At 26.5% G+C, this 12,917-nt stretch overlaps 2 protein-coding genes across 3 annotated transcripts in view; one reads left to right on the forward strand and one right to left on the reverse strand.

Moving 5' to 3' along the window:
- Positions 1-100: 100 nt before the first annotated feature.
- LOC100169084 (WD repeat-containing protein 34) lies at positions 101-6,616 on the reverse strand. The gene is made up of 10 exons (XM_008187751.3): positions 5,801-6,616; positions 5,658-5,739; positions 5,392-5,598; positions 4,758-4,879; positions 4,522-4,634; positions 3,126-3,321; positions 1,350-1,477; positions 722-867; positions 470-663; positions 101-403 (listed from the first exon to the last, which is right to left on the reverse strand). The coding sequence occupies exons 1-10, from the start codon at positions 5,860-5,862 to the stop codon at positions 328-330; spliced, it is 1,326 nt and encodes a 441-aa protein (XP_008185973.2). The 5' UTR covers positions 5,863-6,616; the 3' UTR covers positions 101-327.
- A 3,515-nt stretch (positions 6,617-10,131) lies between these two features.
- LOC100568774 overlaps positions 10,132-12,917 on the forward strand; it is a 5,978-nt gene continuing 3,192 nt past the window's right edge. The window contains exon 1 of one of the 2 annotated variants that reach the window (XM_016806821.2): positions 10,132-11,673. In XM_016806821.2, the coding sequence (XP_016662310.1) occupies positions 10,890-11,673 (784 nt within the window). In that variant the 5' untranslated portion in view covers positions 10,132-10,889. The remainder of the gene's footprint in view (positions 11,674-12,917) is intronic. The other variant, XM_003246431.4, reaches the window with a different exon arrangement.

Consider the following 12,917-nt stretch of genomic DNA (forward strand, 5'->3'; position numbering starts at 1 on the left):
AAAAAAAAAAATAATAATAATAATAATAATGAAATACAGCCATTCCTAAGCTGTTAGTATTCCTTATACGATCTCATTCTTATAACAATACTACTACAAGTACACTACATATATTTATTTATTCCTTTCTACATCATAGTTTGTCACCACAACAAATCACATCTTTTTTAAAACAAAATATCAGCACAAAAAAAGTCAAAATAAATACAATTTTTCTCTTTAATAAATGTAGTACATTTTTGTATAATTAATAAAACCGTGAATAACATTCCGCCCGACATTAAATTATTAAACCAGAATAATTTATATTATTTAAATAAATTTTTTTCAAGTTTTAAATGGCTGTTCATATTTACTTATATATATTTCTCCTTGTATTGTACCGATTGCAATAATATTTTTTCTGTATAAAACAAATAAAATTATTAAACTGTTATGTATACAACATTAAAACTTTTTAAATTAAAACCTTTTTGGATTAATATTCATTGCAATTATATCGCAAGATGTAAATTTTTTGATTGAATCTGTTTTCCCATTTGTCAGATTAATTTTAGCAAGTTCTCCATTTTCTTCTCCAACATATACTGTAAACTCATTTTCTAAACTCCAACATAATCTGGTTATTAGTTTTCGATTAAAAATAATTTTTTGTGGATCTTTCTGTGAATAAATTATATTTACACAATATATTCAAAATTAATGATTTATTTTTACCAACTTGATACACATTGTATAATAGTATTGTAGAATCAAACTGTGTTATGATAAATGTAGTTGAATTTTTGTGACAAAATTGTATATTTTCAATCATTAATGAATATCCATTGTATGTCTTAACTTTAACAGCTTCTAAAACTTGGTCTTCTGAAACGCACAATTTAATAAAAATGTTGGTTAAAAATTTATCACCGAAAGTACAAAAAAATATAAAATGATAAATTATGATAACAAAGCTCTTGCAGCTTAAAGTTCTAGGTAAAATTTATAATAAATAAATTTAATTATATACTTAATATTTTTATACAAATAATTCAAAATTTAAATTTAAATATGAACGTCATCTGTATTCAAATAATAATAGTACTTATACTATATTTATATACATTGCAACTTATTCTGTTAAATTTAAAATCATCAATAGTCAAGTATATATGTCAAGTTAATGTACTAATTTCTATAATTCAATAAAAAAAAAAATTGCACGGTACAAGTTATAATCCTCTGTACTTCTTATAGTGGATTAGGCCTATTGGGGATACCACTTTAAAAAAAACGCATCTAACACACAACCTCATGGGTGGTGTGGAATAGTGTGTAATTACTAATTTATAACTACTATTACGTACCTTTAATGTTTCTTGTTGTTTCGCATAAGTGACTAGAGATTTTCCCGTTTTCCAGAGCTACTAAAAAATGTCTGTTTGAATAATCAAAACACCGAATACCAACTTTCCCTGGAATCCCAACCAAATACCTAAATACGTCATGTAATTAGATGCTTATTATTCATTATAGTATTATAATATACAATATACATACTACATAATATACTACTAACTACTTGAGTTCCGGTCTTAGTTCTGGAGCAAAATCTAACAAAAACGCTTAAGAAAACAATTTATTTATTTTAAATTCTAAACAGAGCAAGAAATGTATTGGTTTTATGATAAATGATGTAGATATATTTTTATTTTTTTTTAATCTGATTATACAGCCTATTAAGATAAAATTTTACCTTTTACTCGATATAACAGACTGTGTCAGTTTATAAGTAAATATTTACTATATAAAAAAAATATATAAAAATCTTCAATCTTTATTACATAAATACAAAATTATAATATTCGTTTTATTTAATAAATTCTTAAAAACTGTATGCAAGTATATGTAGTTTGATTAAAATAAGCAAAAAAAAAGAGAATTGTTCTATTTAATTTAGTATGAGCCAATTCGTATACATAAGTGGCATAACTGACAACCAATCTATTTAGACTATAAGAAAAAAATAAGATAATGCAGAGAAATCTTAGGCTAAGTCATCACGTTTTGGTGCTACATATTTATTCTAATCTTTAATTTTGAGGGTAGTTTAGTAAATTATAATAATATAATTATATAACATAAGCTACCTCTAGAAATAGGTGTTCTGATCCACCCATTTACATCGCTCAAAATTGCTTTGGGTATACAATGATTTACCATTGAATTAAAAATTAACATAGGTATCCATTACCGTGACAACATACTCAGTGACGGGGAACGCTCAACACCTAGCAGATTAAGTATCTCAGTTTTTATTCGTCAGTAATTTATAAAAAAAAAAAGTAATCAAAGCTGCAAACAAATTTCTCTATACATAAGAAAAAGGAGAAGTAGGTATTGGATGTCTCATTCTCTATTGGCAAACATAAATAATTAAAACATTAGTATTTGATTATCTATTGTCATACAACTAACACTTATACATTTAGAGGTAATGCAAAGGACAACACATACATGGCCAACTCTAAACTAACACTTTGCCCTGTGTGGCTGTGTCCACAGCATTGTCTATGTACAAATATAATGCAAAAAAAATGTAAATGTATAGTAGTTAATGTTTATTCGTCTAACGATTAAATATTGGAGTTAACTTCCATTTAGTCCTTTTAAGTTGGTAATAGGTATATTATGTACTTCAAAATTATTTTATAGAATTTGAATATTATCAAGTGCCTGATAATCAAGAAGTTGTAAAGGATATGAAAAAACATATATTAAGCCCTCTCCAGACTAAGAAACATGTGTTGTCGTCGACCAATGTATATGTTACCACTTATAACTTGAAATCAGAAACATTGTCGGAAACACATGTTTCCAACAGATGTTTCTTTGGTCTGGATGGGGTTTTATGAAGGCAATATTAATATTTAAGTGATTTATGCCAGTATGTAAATATGAATTTTTATTTATACATAATATGCAGTTACAACACATACACTTATTTTTTATACTTAAATATTAAGAATTAATTTTATATTTATTATAAAATTCCAATAATGCAACAATATACCTAATTAGTTATATTTTAATTACTTATGATAATTTATTATTTTGAATAATTTAATATCTGTTTTATATACCTGTATATTCTTTGTGTGAATTTTATTTTGTCACTTATCATAGTTCCTACACAAACATATCCATCTTTTCCTGCAGTTATCAATACCACACGATGATCAGATCTCACAAACCACAATGATTCAGATACAGCCACTGAATGCCATTCGAGGGAAACCATAGACATATTATCGTTTGTGTTGCAAATCACCAATTCACCTAAAAATTATGTTTGTAATCATAAATATATTTATTGTAGTAAGTGTTGTAAGTATAGACATAACACTAAGTATACCTAGACTTAATACAATAATCTTTATGGTGTAAAGGTGTCATAAGAAATCTACATACTAAAGCATACTGATTTCGTAAGCAATGTACCAAAAAAATATTTAAATACATACAAATTATTAAAGTAAACTTTGTTAAATATAAATTAATGAAAAAGCATATTGCAAAAAATACGAACAAATAATTTTAAAAAAAGACTGTTACACAAAAAATATTATTGTTACTACTACTATATTAATTAAACACATAAGGTTGCTTTTATATCATTTAGAAATCATCAATAATTGAATCCTTTGAATGAGTGATGGATTTATAGATATTCACTATACTTCTTGCATCCACCTTTCAAGTAAAGGAAAACCTCTATTGATACATTTAGAACCTATTTGTTATGTAATACACTATAACCATTCAATGTGCTGGGTGTGGCTCCAATTTATGGGTCTATAAATGTAGCCTTAATAGTTGTTAGCACAACAAATTGTAGATCATAAAAATAATGGTTAGATCGCTTACGACATCATTACCTCTTTATCAATGTGTGTTGAACAATTACTATAATACATATTTTGATACAATACATTGTCACTATATGTCACAATTTCGAAGTAGAAAACATTTTATTACATGAATAGTTTAAATATTAATTTAAACGCTATACCCACACATTATTTTTGGCTTACAAACGAATAACATAGCAAATTGTACATTCTGAATAATCTATTTAACTCTGTTTTGAATTTATAATTAATATTGGAGGAATTTGACCTATTATCAAATTTAGAAGTAAGTATATTATCTAGTAAACCTCATAGGTTTGTTTTTAGATTTTAATTTTAAAGCAATTTATAAGTATTTTAAAATTGTAAATTGTTTGTGCATTTTAAAACACTCAAAACTTCTTTAAAATTAAAATCTAAAAAAAAATGTAATACATAAGATTTACTAGATAGTATTCTTACTTATAATTTTGATAATAGATCTATTCGCTCCAATATTAATCATAACAGAGCTAAATGGATTATTCAGAATATACAATTCGCCAAGTTACGCGTTTGAAAGATGGAGACTGCGTATGTGGGTGTAGCGTCCTTTTAAGTGTATTTATCATAAGCATTTGAGCTGTACCATTGTATAATCCAGCTGTTATTAGATGTTCATTGGTTGGATGTGTAGCTAAACATGTGATACAAGATGTAACTTCCAGTATATTAGATACAGTACTGCCACTATTTTCTAAACTGAATGTCAAATAGAGCACTTATTATAGTATTTATTATTCATTATAGGTACTATTACAAATATTAAATAGTAATCACTAATTCTCATAAAATTGGATAACAATACCAAAGTAATTTACTCACTCCAACATCGAGTAAACAAGCACTGAATTTAAATGATTACACCACTGTGTATGGCAATGTTCACCAGTAGCTACCATTAATTTATCACCGCTACAATTCCAACTAATTGCACTGATATTTTTCTAAGAAATCAATTCAAAATTGTAGTACGTTGTTAATAATAAATACCATTGTAATATTATACGTCTATTAAACTGTTCAAATTCATAAAAGTGAATTTCAATTTAAAATTCAATAGAATATTGATTTTTAAAATTATCGAATTAATATAGTACCTATGTAGGTAATAGCCATAGGCGCAAATAGGGGTTGGGGCTGGGGGCTTAGCCTCCCCAAATTCCAAACACTATTTATGCCTATGGTAATAGCTTAATAGATTCAAGTATGTATTAACTAAACTCAACACTACTAATAATATCTGAGAATAATTTACTAAGGTGTTGTTACTAAAAATAGGTAACACTTTACCTTAACTAATTTTAATCAAAATTAATTTTTATAATGCCAAATTCATATTATTTTATATTGATCATAATATTTTGAACTTAAGTAATAATATTACCGTTAAAATACAGTTAATATTATTCTATTATCTTTTACACTAAACTATATTTGAGAAACTACAGGTGATTACCATTCCAAATGAAGGGTGTTGCCTTGTAGATACTTTAATGGTTTTTTCATCATTTATATCTTGTTGAGTTGTCTCAAAATAACCAGTGATTTTTGGCCAGTCGTTACATTCAGTTTTTAAAAGTCTCAAGCCTTTTTCCAAACAGCTGTTTAATGCAACAAGATCAACATTTCTAATATCAATGTTTTCAATGGCATCAGTCTGCGTCTAAATTATTCAACAGTTAATAATATGTTGTAGAAAAATTGATGGTAAATTTAACTAACATCTACAGTTTTCACATCAATGGTATCACATGATTTGTCTTCAGTGAACAGTCCATTATATTGATTTGATTTTTCAGCTTTTCTACTCAAACAAATAATTAAAAATAATTATAAAAAAATATTAAAATAGTTTTTCAACATACCCTTTTCTATGCGTCTCAGTGTGGTTAAACCCAACTACATTCACTGGGCTGTCACTAAACATTGTATTTTAAATAGGTATATTATACTGTCATAATTCCTGATATTTAATTAACAATAATGGTTATCTAGATATGTCAGTATAATTTAAAATATAACGCCATAGCAAATCAATGAAATAGTTGTGATGGTTGTTACTATGGTGATCAAAATCATCACAATAATAATTATTATTTGTTATTACTCTCTAATCTCTACCTTTAATAATTGTTAAGAAAAGAAAAATGTCAATGGAATTATGTAATGAGCATATATTTGAAACAAACACTCGCACATCATATAATTAAAAAAAATTACATAGATTTATACAAACCTGCGCTATTCATGTATACTCATGAATCATGTAGGTATGTATTTACTAGGTACTTAGATAAGTATAGGTACCTATTTTACAAATTGGTACTTTTGTTATACTTCTTATATAGTTGGATATTAAACAATAAATTATAATTAAACAAATTAAACTATGGGTAAACTAGGTAAAAGTGTCTACATAATACCTATGTATATAAGTAGATACCAAGGTAGTTATTTCAAATTTATTTTCTAATTTATATTTTATTTTTCACCTCATTTTATCCTTCAGATGTGTTTATTCTTTCAGTTAATATAGGTTCTAAGTCTTAGAATCTAAGATATACCTATTATATCTTATCTAAATGGTATAGTTCTGGCGAGAGGCTCAACTTTCTCAACTAATAATTGTAACAGTTGAACCTACTATAGTTCATTTTAGTACCTATATGTCTTTACACTTAAGAAATGGCTAATGTGCCTGGTTAAATTTGAAAAAAACTAAATTAGTAACTAAATTAAGTTAGTTTTAACTTTTTTTATTTTAATTTTTAACTTAACTGATTTTTATTGATATAAACTTAATAAATAATGAGTTAATTAGAATTAAATCCAAGTTAAGATAATTTATAAATAATTAAATAATAAATATAATAGAATTATTATTGATGAGTGACGATACATGTTGCAGTGTAAGCATCTACTTTTTTTGTTTTAAATCATATTGCTGGATATTTAGAAATTAAAAAAAAAAAAAATAACTTAACTTAACTTAAGTTAATAAGTTAATTGTAAGTTTCCATGTAACTTTTAACTTAACTGAGTTAAAAAAAAAATTAGGATAACTATTAACTAGAAACTTTTTAAAATATTTTCCATCAACTTAACTTAACTCAATTAAGAATTATCATTAACTTACCTAGTATACCTACTTACTCACCACCTCACCAAGAGATCTTGCTAATAACTTATTTTTTCTTTATTAATTAATCGATATCATAATATACATATATCCATGTATAGGTAACGTATATATTATAATATATAAATAATAAATATAATATAATATAGGGGTGGTTTTTTTATCAGTCATCAAATTATTGAATGGGTATTACAATTTCCAACAAATTAGATCATTTAAAATCAAATGATGTAATATAATATTTTGTCTATGTTTGTATCGTCAAATAAAATATATGAATCAAGTACGATGGAGGAACTTAAATATCTTGAATAAATAGGTGACATATAAAATTATCCCAAAACTAAAATTTCCCTGTTGACAAAAATATATTCCATGATAAAATATTCTGTGTATCAACCTAAACAATAATGCAACATTTTAAGCTTATGACTTTATTATAAAAGTAACAATTACAAGTTGTAATCGTGTAAAAATACCCCAGACAAAAATATTCCATGACAAAATATAATTATAACAATACAATTATTATTATCATTATTATTATTTATTATTATCATATGCATGTGTAGGTGTATAGTTAACTAATTAGTCACTTAAAAAATTCATACTATAAAAAAATAATTAAAACAACATGCACACATCCCTACATAAATATTTTAAATACAAATACACAAAACTGTATATTCCTTTTAAAAATGCTTTAGTACCTACAAATTAATTTTAAAAAGGTTGTGGGTGTCACTTTGTTGGTTACAAGTGGGTCGCTGTAATGGATGGTTTTAAATTTGAATCCAATGATATAATCCAATGAGAAAAACGATTCTGAGCGAAAACGGTCAGTCAGCCTATGATATTGCTAAGTATATTTTATGATATTATTGTGAATAAAATAATTTATATACCTATTTACGCGGAACTTTGTTTTACATTTTCAATCCTTAGCTATAATATTTGAATATTTTATAACTTTTCAGCTACAAAATAATTATTAAATTTTAAATTTGATAAATTTTGTCAAAATTCGAACTTTAAATACTTATAAAAAAAGATTGTGCCTATGTATTTTTAGTATTTGTCAACTACTATTGTAATAATATTTCAGGACCCTTGCATTAAATTTTCACGCTTTTTTACCCAACAAATAATATTTTATTGATATTTGTAGAAAAAAAAATAAAAAAAATTGTAAACTGACAATGTCCGTAAGCAGCTCAAAAAGTTACAAAATATTTTCAAAATTTTATGATGTATAGCAAATGAAAATATAAACATTCAGTAAAATTTTCATGTATCTACAGTTATTCGTTTTTGAATAACAATAAAATAACAAAACCGCTACATGAGAAATCAAGTGAATATCCAATATTGTAAAAATATGAACTTCAAACGCTCGTAAAAATTTAATTTAATTTGGTTGTAGACATTTTTTTTTGATAAAGGTAGACAAACTTATGAGAAATCTTGTATTACTTTTTCAAATCTTAGATTTAAAAAAAATATTTTTATGAATTCTCAACTTAAAATAATTTGCTAATTTTCTTGATTTTTCCGTATTATGTTAAGATTTGAATTTCAAATATTTATAAAAAAAACTGTGACTAAGGATTTTCAATATTAAATTTTCAAGCTTTTTTACCCTAGAAATAAAGTTTTATTGACATTCATAGAAAAAAAAACTAAGACAATTGGAAACTGAAAATTTCCCTAAACAGTTTAAAACAAATCGAAATATTTTGATAATTTTATCATATATAGAAAATGCAAATATAAACAACCAATGAAAATTGCATGTATCTACGGTTATTTTTCTTAAAGTTACACCAAAAACCAAAGTAGATTTGGTGAAAAATCGATTTTGTGTAAAAATTCCCGTTTTTCCTTAATTGTTATGTTGTTTTTCCTGGTGCTATTGAAAACTATTGGTAATTTTAAATTTTGACCTCTCCAATACACCAACAATATTCACTTTCACTTCGAACAAGATACTGAAGTTGAAAATCGAAGCATATTTCGACTACCTACTTATCGTGTACAAACAAAAAAAAAAATAAAAATAAAAACACACATCATTGTAAAATCAATATATTCATCGTTTCACTCAGAATCTAAAAATGTTCTAAATATAGGTACTTAAGAAATAGTAGTAAAGTATAAGTATAAATTTAAACAAAAATGTTATAAAAAAAAAAATACTTTAATAGCAAGTTACTTATTCATAATTGATTTTATTTTATATAATTTTGACTAGTTTCATCATTTTGCGATGCATGTGCCATGCATTTAAACACTCATTCATTTTTTAATCCACACAATTGTATTTTTCACAACAAATAAATAAATAATGGATACAAATATACAATTTAAAAAAGTTGAGCAAGTGGTTTCTTGAGAATTATAGAAAAAAAAAATTAAACAATTGGAAACTTCAGAAAATGTCTGTAAACAGCTCACAATAAGTCATATATTTTGAATATTTTATTGTGTATAGCAAAATATGCTAATATGTAGGTATAAATGTTTAGTGAAAATGTCATGTATATGGTCATTTGTTTTAGAGTTACGTCAAAAAACAGTTCTCCTTAATTTTTTTTTATTTCCCTGCCGCTTTTGAAAACTATTAGGCCTTTTTACTTTTGACCCCCCAAAGTACCAACTAAATTCACTTTCCTAAAAGGTGATGATAGAAGAAAAAAAAAGAAAAAAACACACATCATTGTAAAATCAATACATTCATCGCTCCGCTCAGAATCTAAAACCTCCATGAATTTCAACATTTATTATTATAATTAAATGTTCTATTATTATTGATTATAATTTTATTTTTTATTTTTTATACGATTCTTTTTTAAACTTAAAACATAAATTTTAATAGTAATAGCAGTGCGATTCTTTTTAATTTAATATGTTAAAGGTAGATATCTGATATATATATATCATATTATATGTATATTGTATATATCATAATATTATATTATTTAACCCCTTTTCGAATGTAATTTATTTACCAGATAATTTTTCTGAAAATGTTGACGTATCAGAATCAAAATTCTAACAATAGTTTTTGAGTTGCTTAACTTTGTGTAGTGTCATGATAATGGGTTTGTATGATATAAGGGTTATGGACCAGGTGAATGGTGATCACGGCCGTGATTCTAAGACCGTGATTGTGATGGTGATTTAAAAATGTTGCTTATCAATATTAATTTATCAACATTAGTCTTCTAAGACCGTGATATTATGTAAAAACCATAGACATATTATAAAACAACTAGATAGCCGACTACATATTACATTGCCATAAGAATGTTGAAGTCGGGCCGGCATATGCCAACAGGGCAATATTTACATAATAACTCAATAGATAAGACACTGATATCTGGTAATAAATCAATATATATCCATTGAACTATATAATAATATTATAATATTATATAGTTCAATGTATATATCAATAATATCAATCATGCGATTTTGTAAATATTGCCCTGTTGGCATATGGCGGTTGACTTCAAAATTATTCTGTAGTCGGCTATCTAGTTGTTTTAAATGTCTATGGTAAAAACTGGTCCAAGGTGTATTGATATCTGTTATATATTAATGTCATCACAAAGTGCAACACTGTATAAGTTGTGAATAAGGTATAGTCATACCAAATATTAAGTCTCTCTGTTGTAACCAACAAATAAAAATGTTTTTTAAGTTGTGTCTTGTCTTTTAAAATAAAAGGATGATTTTTAAAAAAAACACGATTTTTTCTTTATACGTTAAAATCTAAGTTTGTTGTATAATACACAACAAATTTGGCGACGAAGATGGTGAAAACCAAAACCGCAAATTCGGAAACAAGTACGTCAAACATTGCAACTGGTAATAACTCGGGAAATAATATGGCGGCATATATTGGACTTAACCACATGTCATTTGACCACCGTTCCGGTGAATGGAAAACTTTTAAATTAAAGTTAACAAATAGTTTCATTGCTGGTGATGTTTCAAGTGACCTCAAAAAGAAAGCCATTTTAATAACTGCGCTAAGTGACGAAACGTTGTCCCTACTCGCAAGTTTATGTGTGCCGTTGGACATTGAAGCAAAATCATTCAGTGATCTAATCAAATTATTAGATGCACATTTCACGCCTGTAAAATCGTATTTTTCTGCCAGACATGAATTTTATAGAGCGGAGAAAAATCCTATGGAAACGGTTGCAGAATGGGCTGCTCGAGTACGCACTTTATCCATACCTTGTGGTTTTGGTACTGAACTAAATATTGTTTTAAGAGACATTTTCACTCTGGGTCTTGATAAACAATTTAAAGAACGATTATTTGAAGAAGATGCCACAAACCAAAATATCACTATGAACAAAATTATGGACATTGCTCTTGCGAAGGAAATGGCCAGCAAAAATGCTGCAAAAAATAATCAAGAACCAAATGAAGTAAATTTTGTAAAAGGAAATAAATTTACCCACATGAAATCCACAAAGAAGACAATAAATAAACAGTATACAAAGAACTCACAGAAAGATCAAGCCGGCGAAACTCACAAACAGAAATGTCAAGTATGCGGTCATCAAAACCATAAATCAAACGATTGTAAGTACAAAGGTTATACATGTAATTTATGTCATTTAGTGGGACATTTAGCTCCCATGTGTAAAAATAAAAATGTTTTTTAAGTTGTGTCTTGTCTTTTAAAATAAAAGGATGATTTTTAAAAAAAACACGATTTTTTCTTTATACGTTAAAATCTAAGTTTGTTGTATAATACACAACAATATCAATACATCTTGAACTGGTCCATGGATTTATATTTTTGTAAAACCACTTTTAAGAATTATTATCTTTGGAAGTAGGTATAATATTATTGATTAGATAGGTGATGTGGGAGACGTGACCCCAATACCCCATGGGTCTCTTTGATGTAGATTCAACCCCATCCCCCAACAATTTAAATTACTATTACATACGTATATTATGAAATAGAAATGTAAATTTATATTTCGAATTTTTCAGGTATCGTGATAGTTATTTATTATATTATATTAATTATACGATTAAAGTCTTTGATCGTAGCAATGGTCCAATATGATGTAGTCAACGTTCATAACAATTTCGATTCGAGATTGTTGTACCTATATAATATTATTATGCGGTAGCACGGTTATCCACTCAGGTTGTAACTCGCGCTATACCTACTGTACTGAAGAACGGAACGACCAAGGGTGGTGGCCGCGTTAACTACAGCGCTAGTTGTGTCTGGCTCTACATTCGTATGTAGAACGTACGTCGTCTTGTACTTTTTTGTTAATTGTTCAAATATAATTGATTTTACGAACAAAGTGCAGATTACTTAAATGATAGCCCATAGTTTATTACATAGTTATCATTTATCATATTTTTACTTAAAAGGATGTCAGCGCACTATTCGTTTTCTCTCTCGGGCCCACGCGCACCATAGACAAAACGCATTTACGTAAAATCATTTTTTCTATGCGTTTAAGTAATTTTAGAGTAAAGTCACCTATTACAAAAAAGATAGAGAATAATATTTTTGAGAGAATGACATATCGATTTTATATTTTAATATCTTTTGACTTTGTATCCGACTTTCAAAATATATAAAAAAAATGTTGAACATATCATTGATGTTACTACTGAAATTATAGTTAATTATATTCAGATGAGATTAAGAGGACGTGATACCCGCATGTGTTGTCTCCGTCTTACACACGCACGACATAGCAAATGTTCGTTCAGCAGATTCAATTGTGTGTTGTTAGTTTTGATATTAGAGTGAATTGACCTATTATCAAATTTAAAGTTAGGATTATTATCTA

The sequence above is a fragment of the Acyrthosiphon pisum genome, chromosome X (assembly GCF_005508785.2).
Source record: "Acyrthosiphon pisum isolate AL4f chromosome X, pea_aphid_22Mar2018_4r6ur, whole genome shotgun sequence".
Lineage (NCBI taxonomy): Eukaryota > Metazoa > Arthropoda > Insecta > Hemiptera > Aphididae > Acyrthosiphon > Acyrthosiphon pisum.

Bases quoted from the DNA above. Each gene is read 5' to 3' on its own strand.
- LOC100169084 (XM_008187751.3), bottom strand. From the start codon at position 5,862: ATGTTTAGTGACAGCCCAGTGAATGTAGTTGGGTTTAACCACACTGAG. The intron at 4,635-4,757 runs GTGAGTAAATTA...TTTGACATTCAG, and splicing joins CTTGTTTACTCGATGTTGGA to TTTAGAAAATAGTGGCAGTA. The intron at 1,478-3,125 runs GTATATAAAACA...TGACGTATTTAG, and splicing joins TTCACACAAAGAATATACAG to GTATTTGGTTGGGATTCCAG.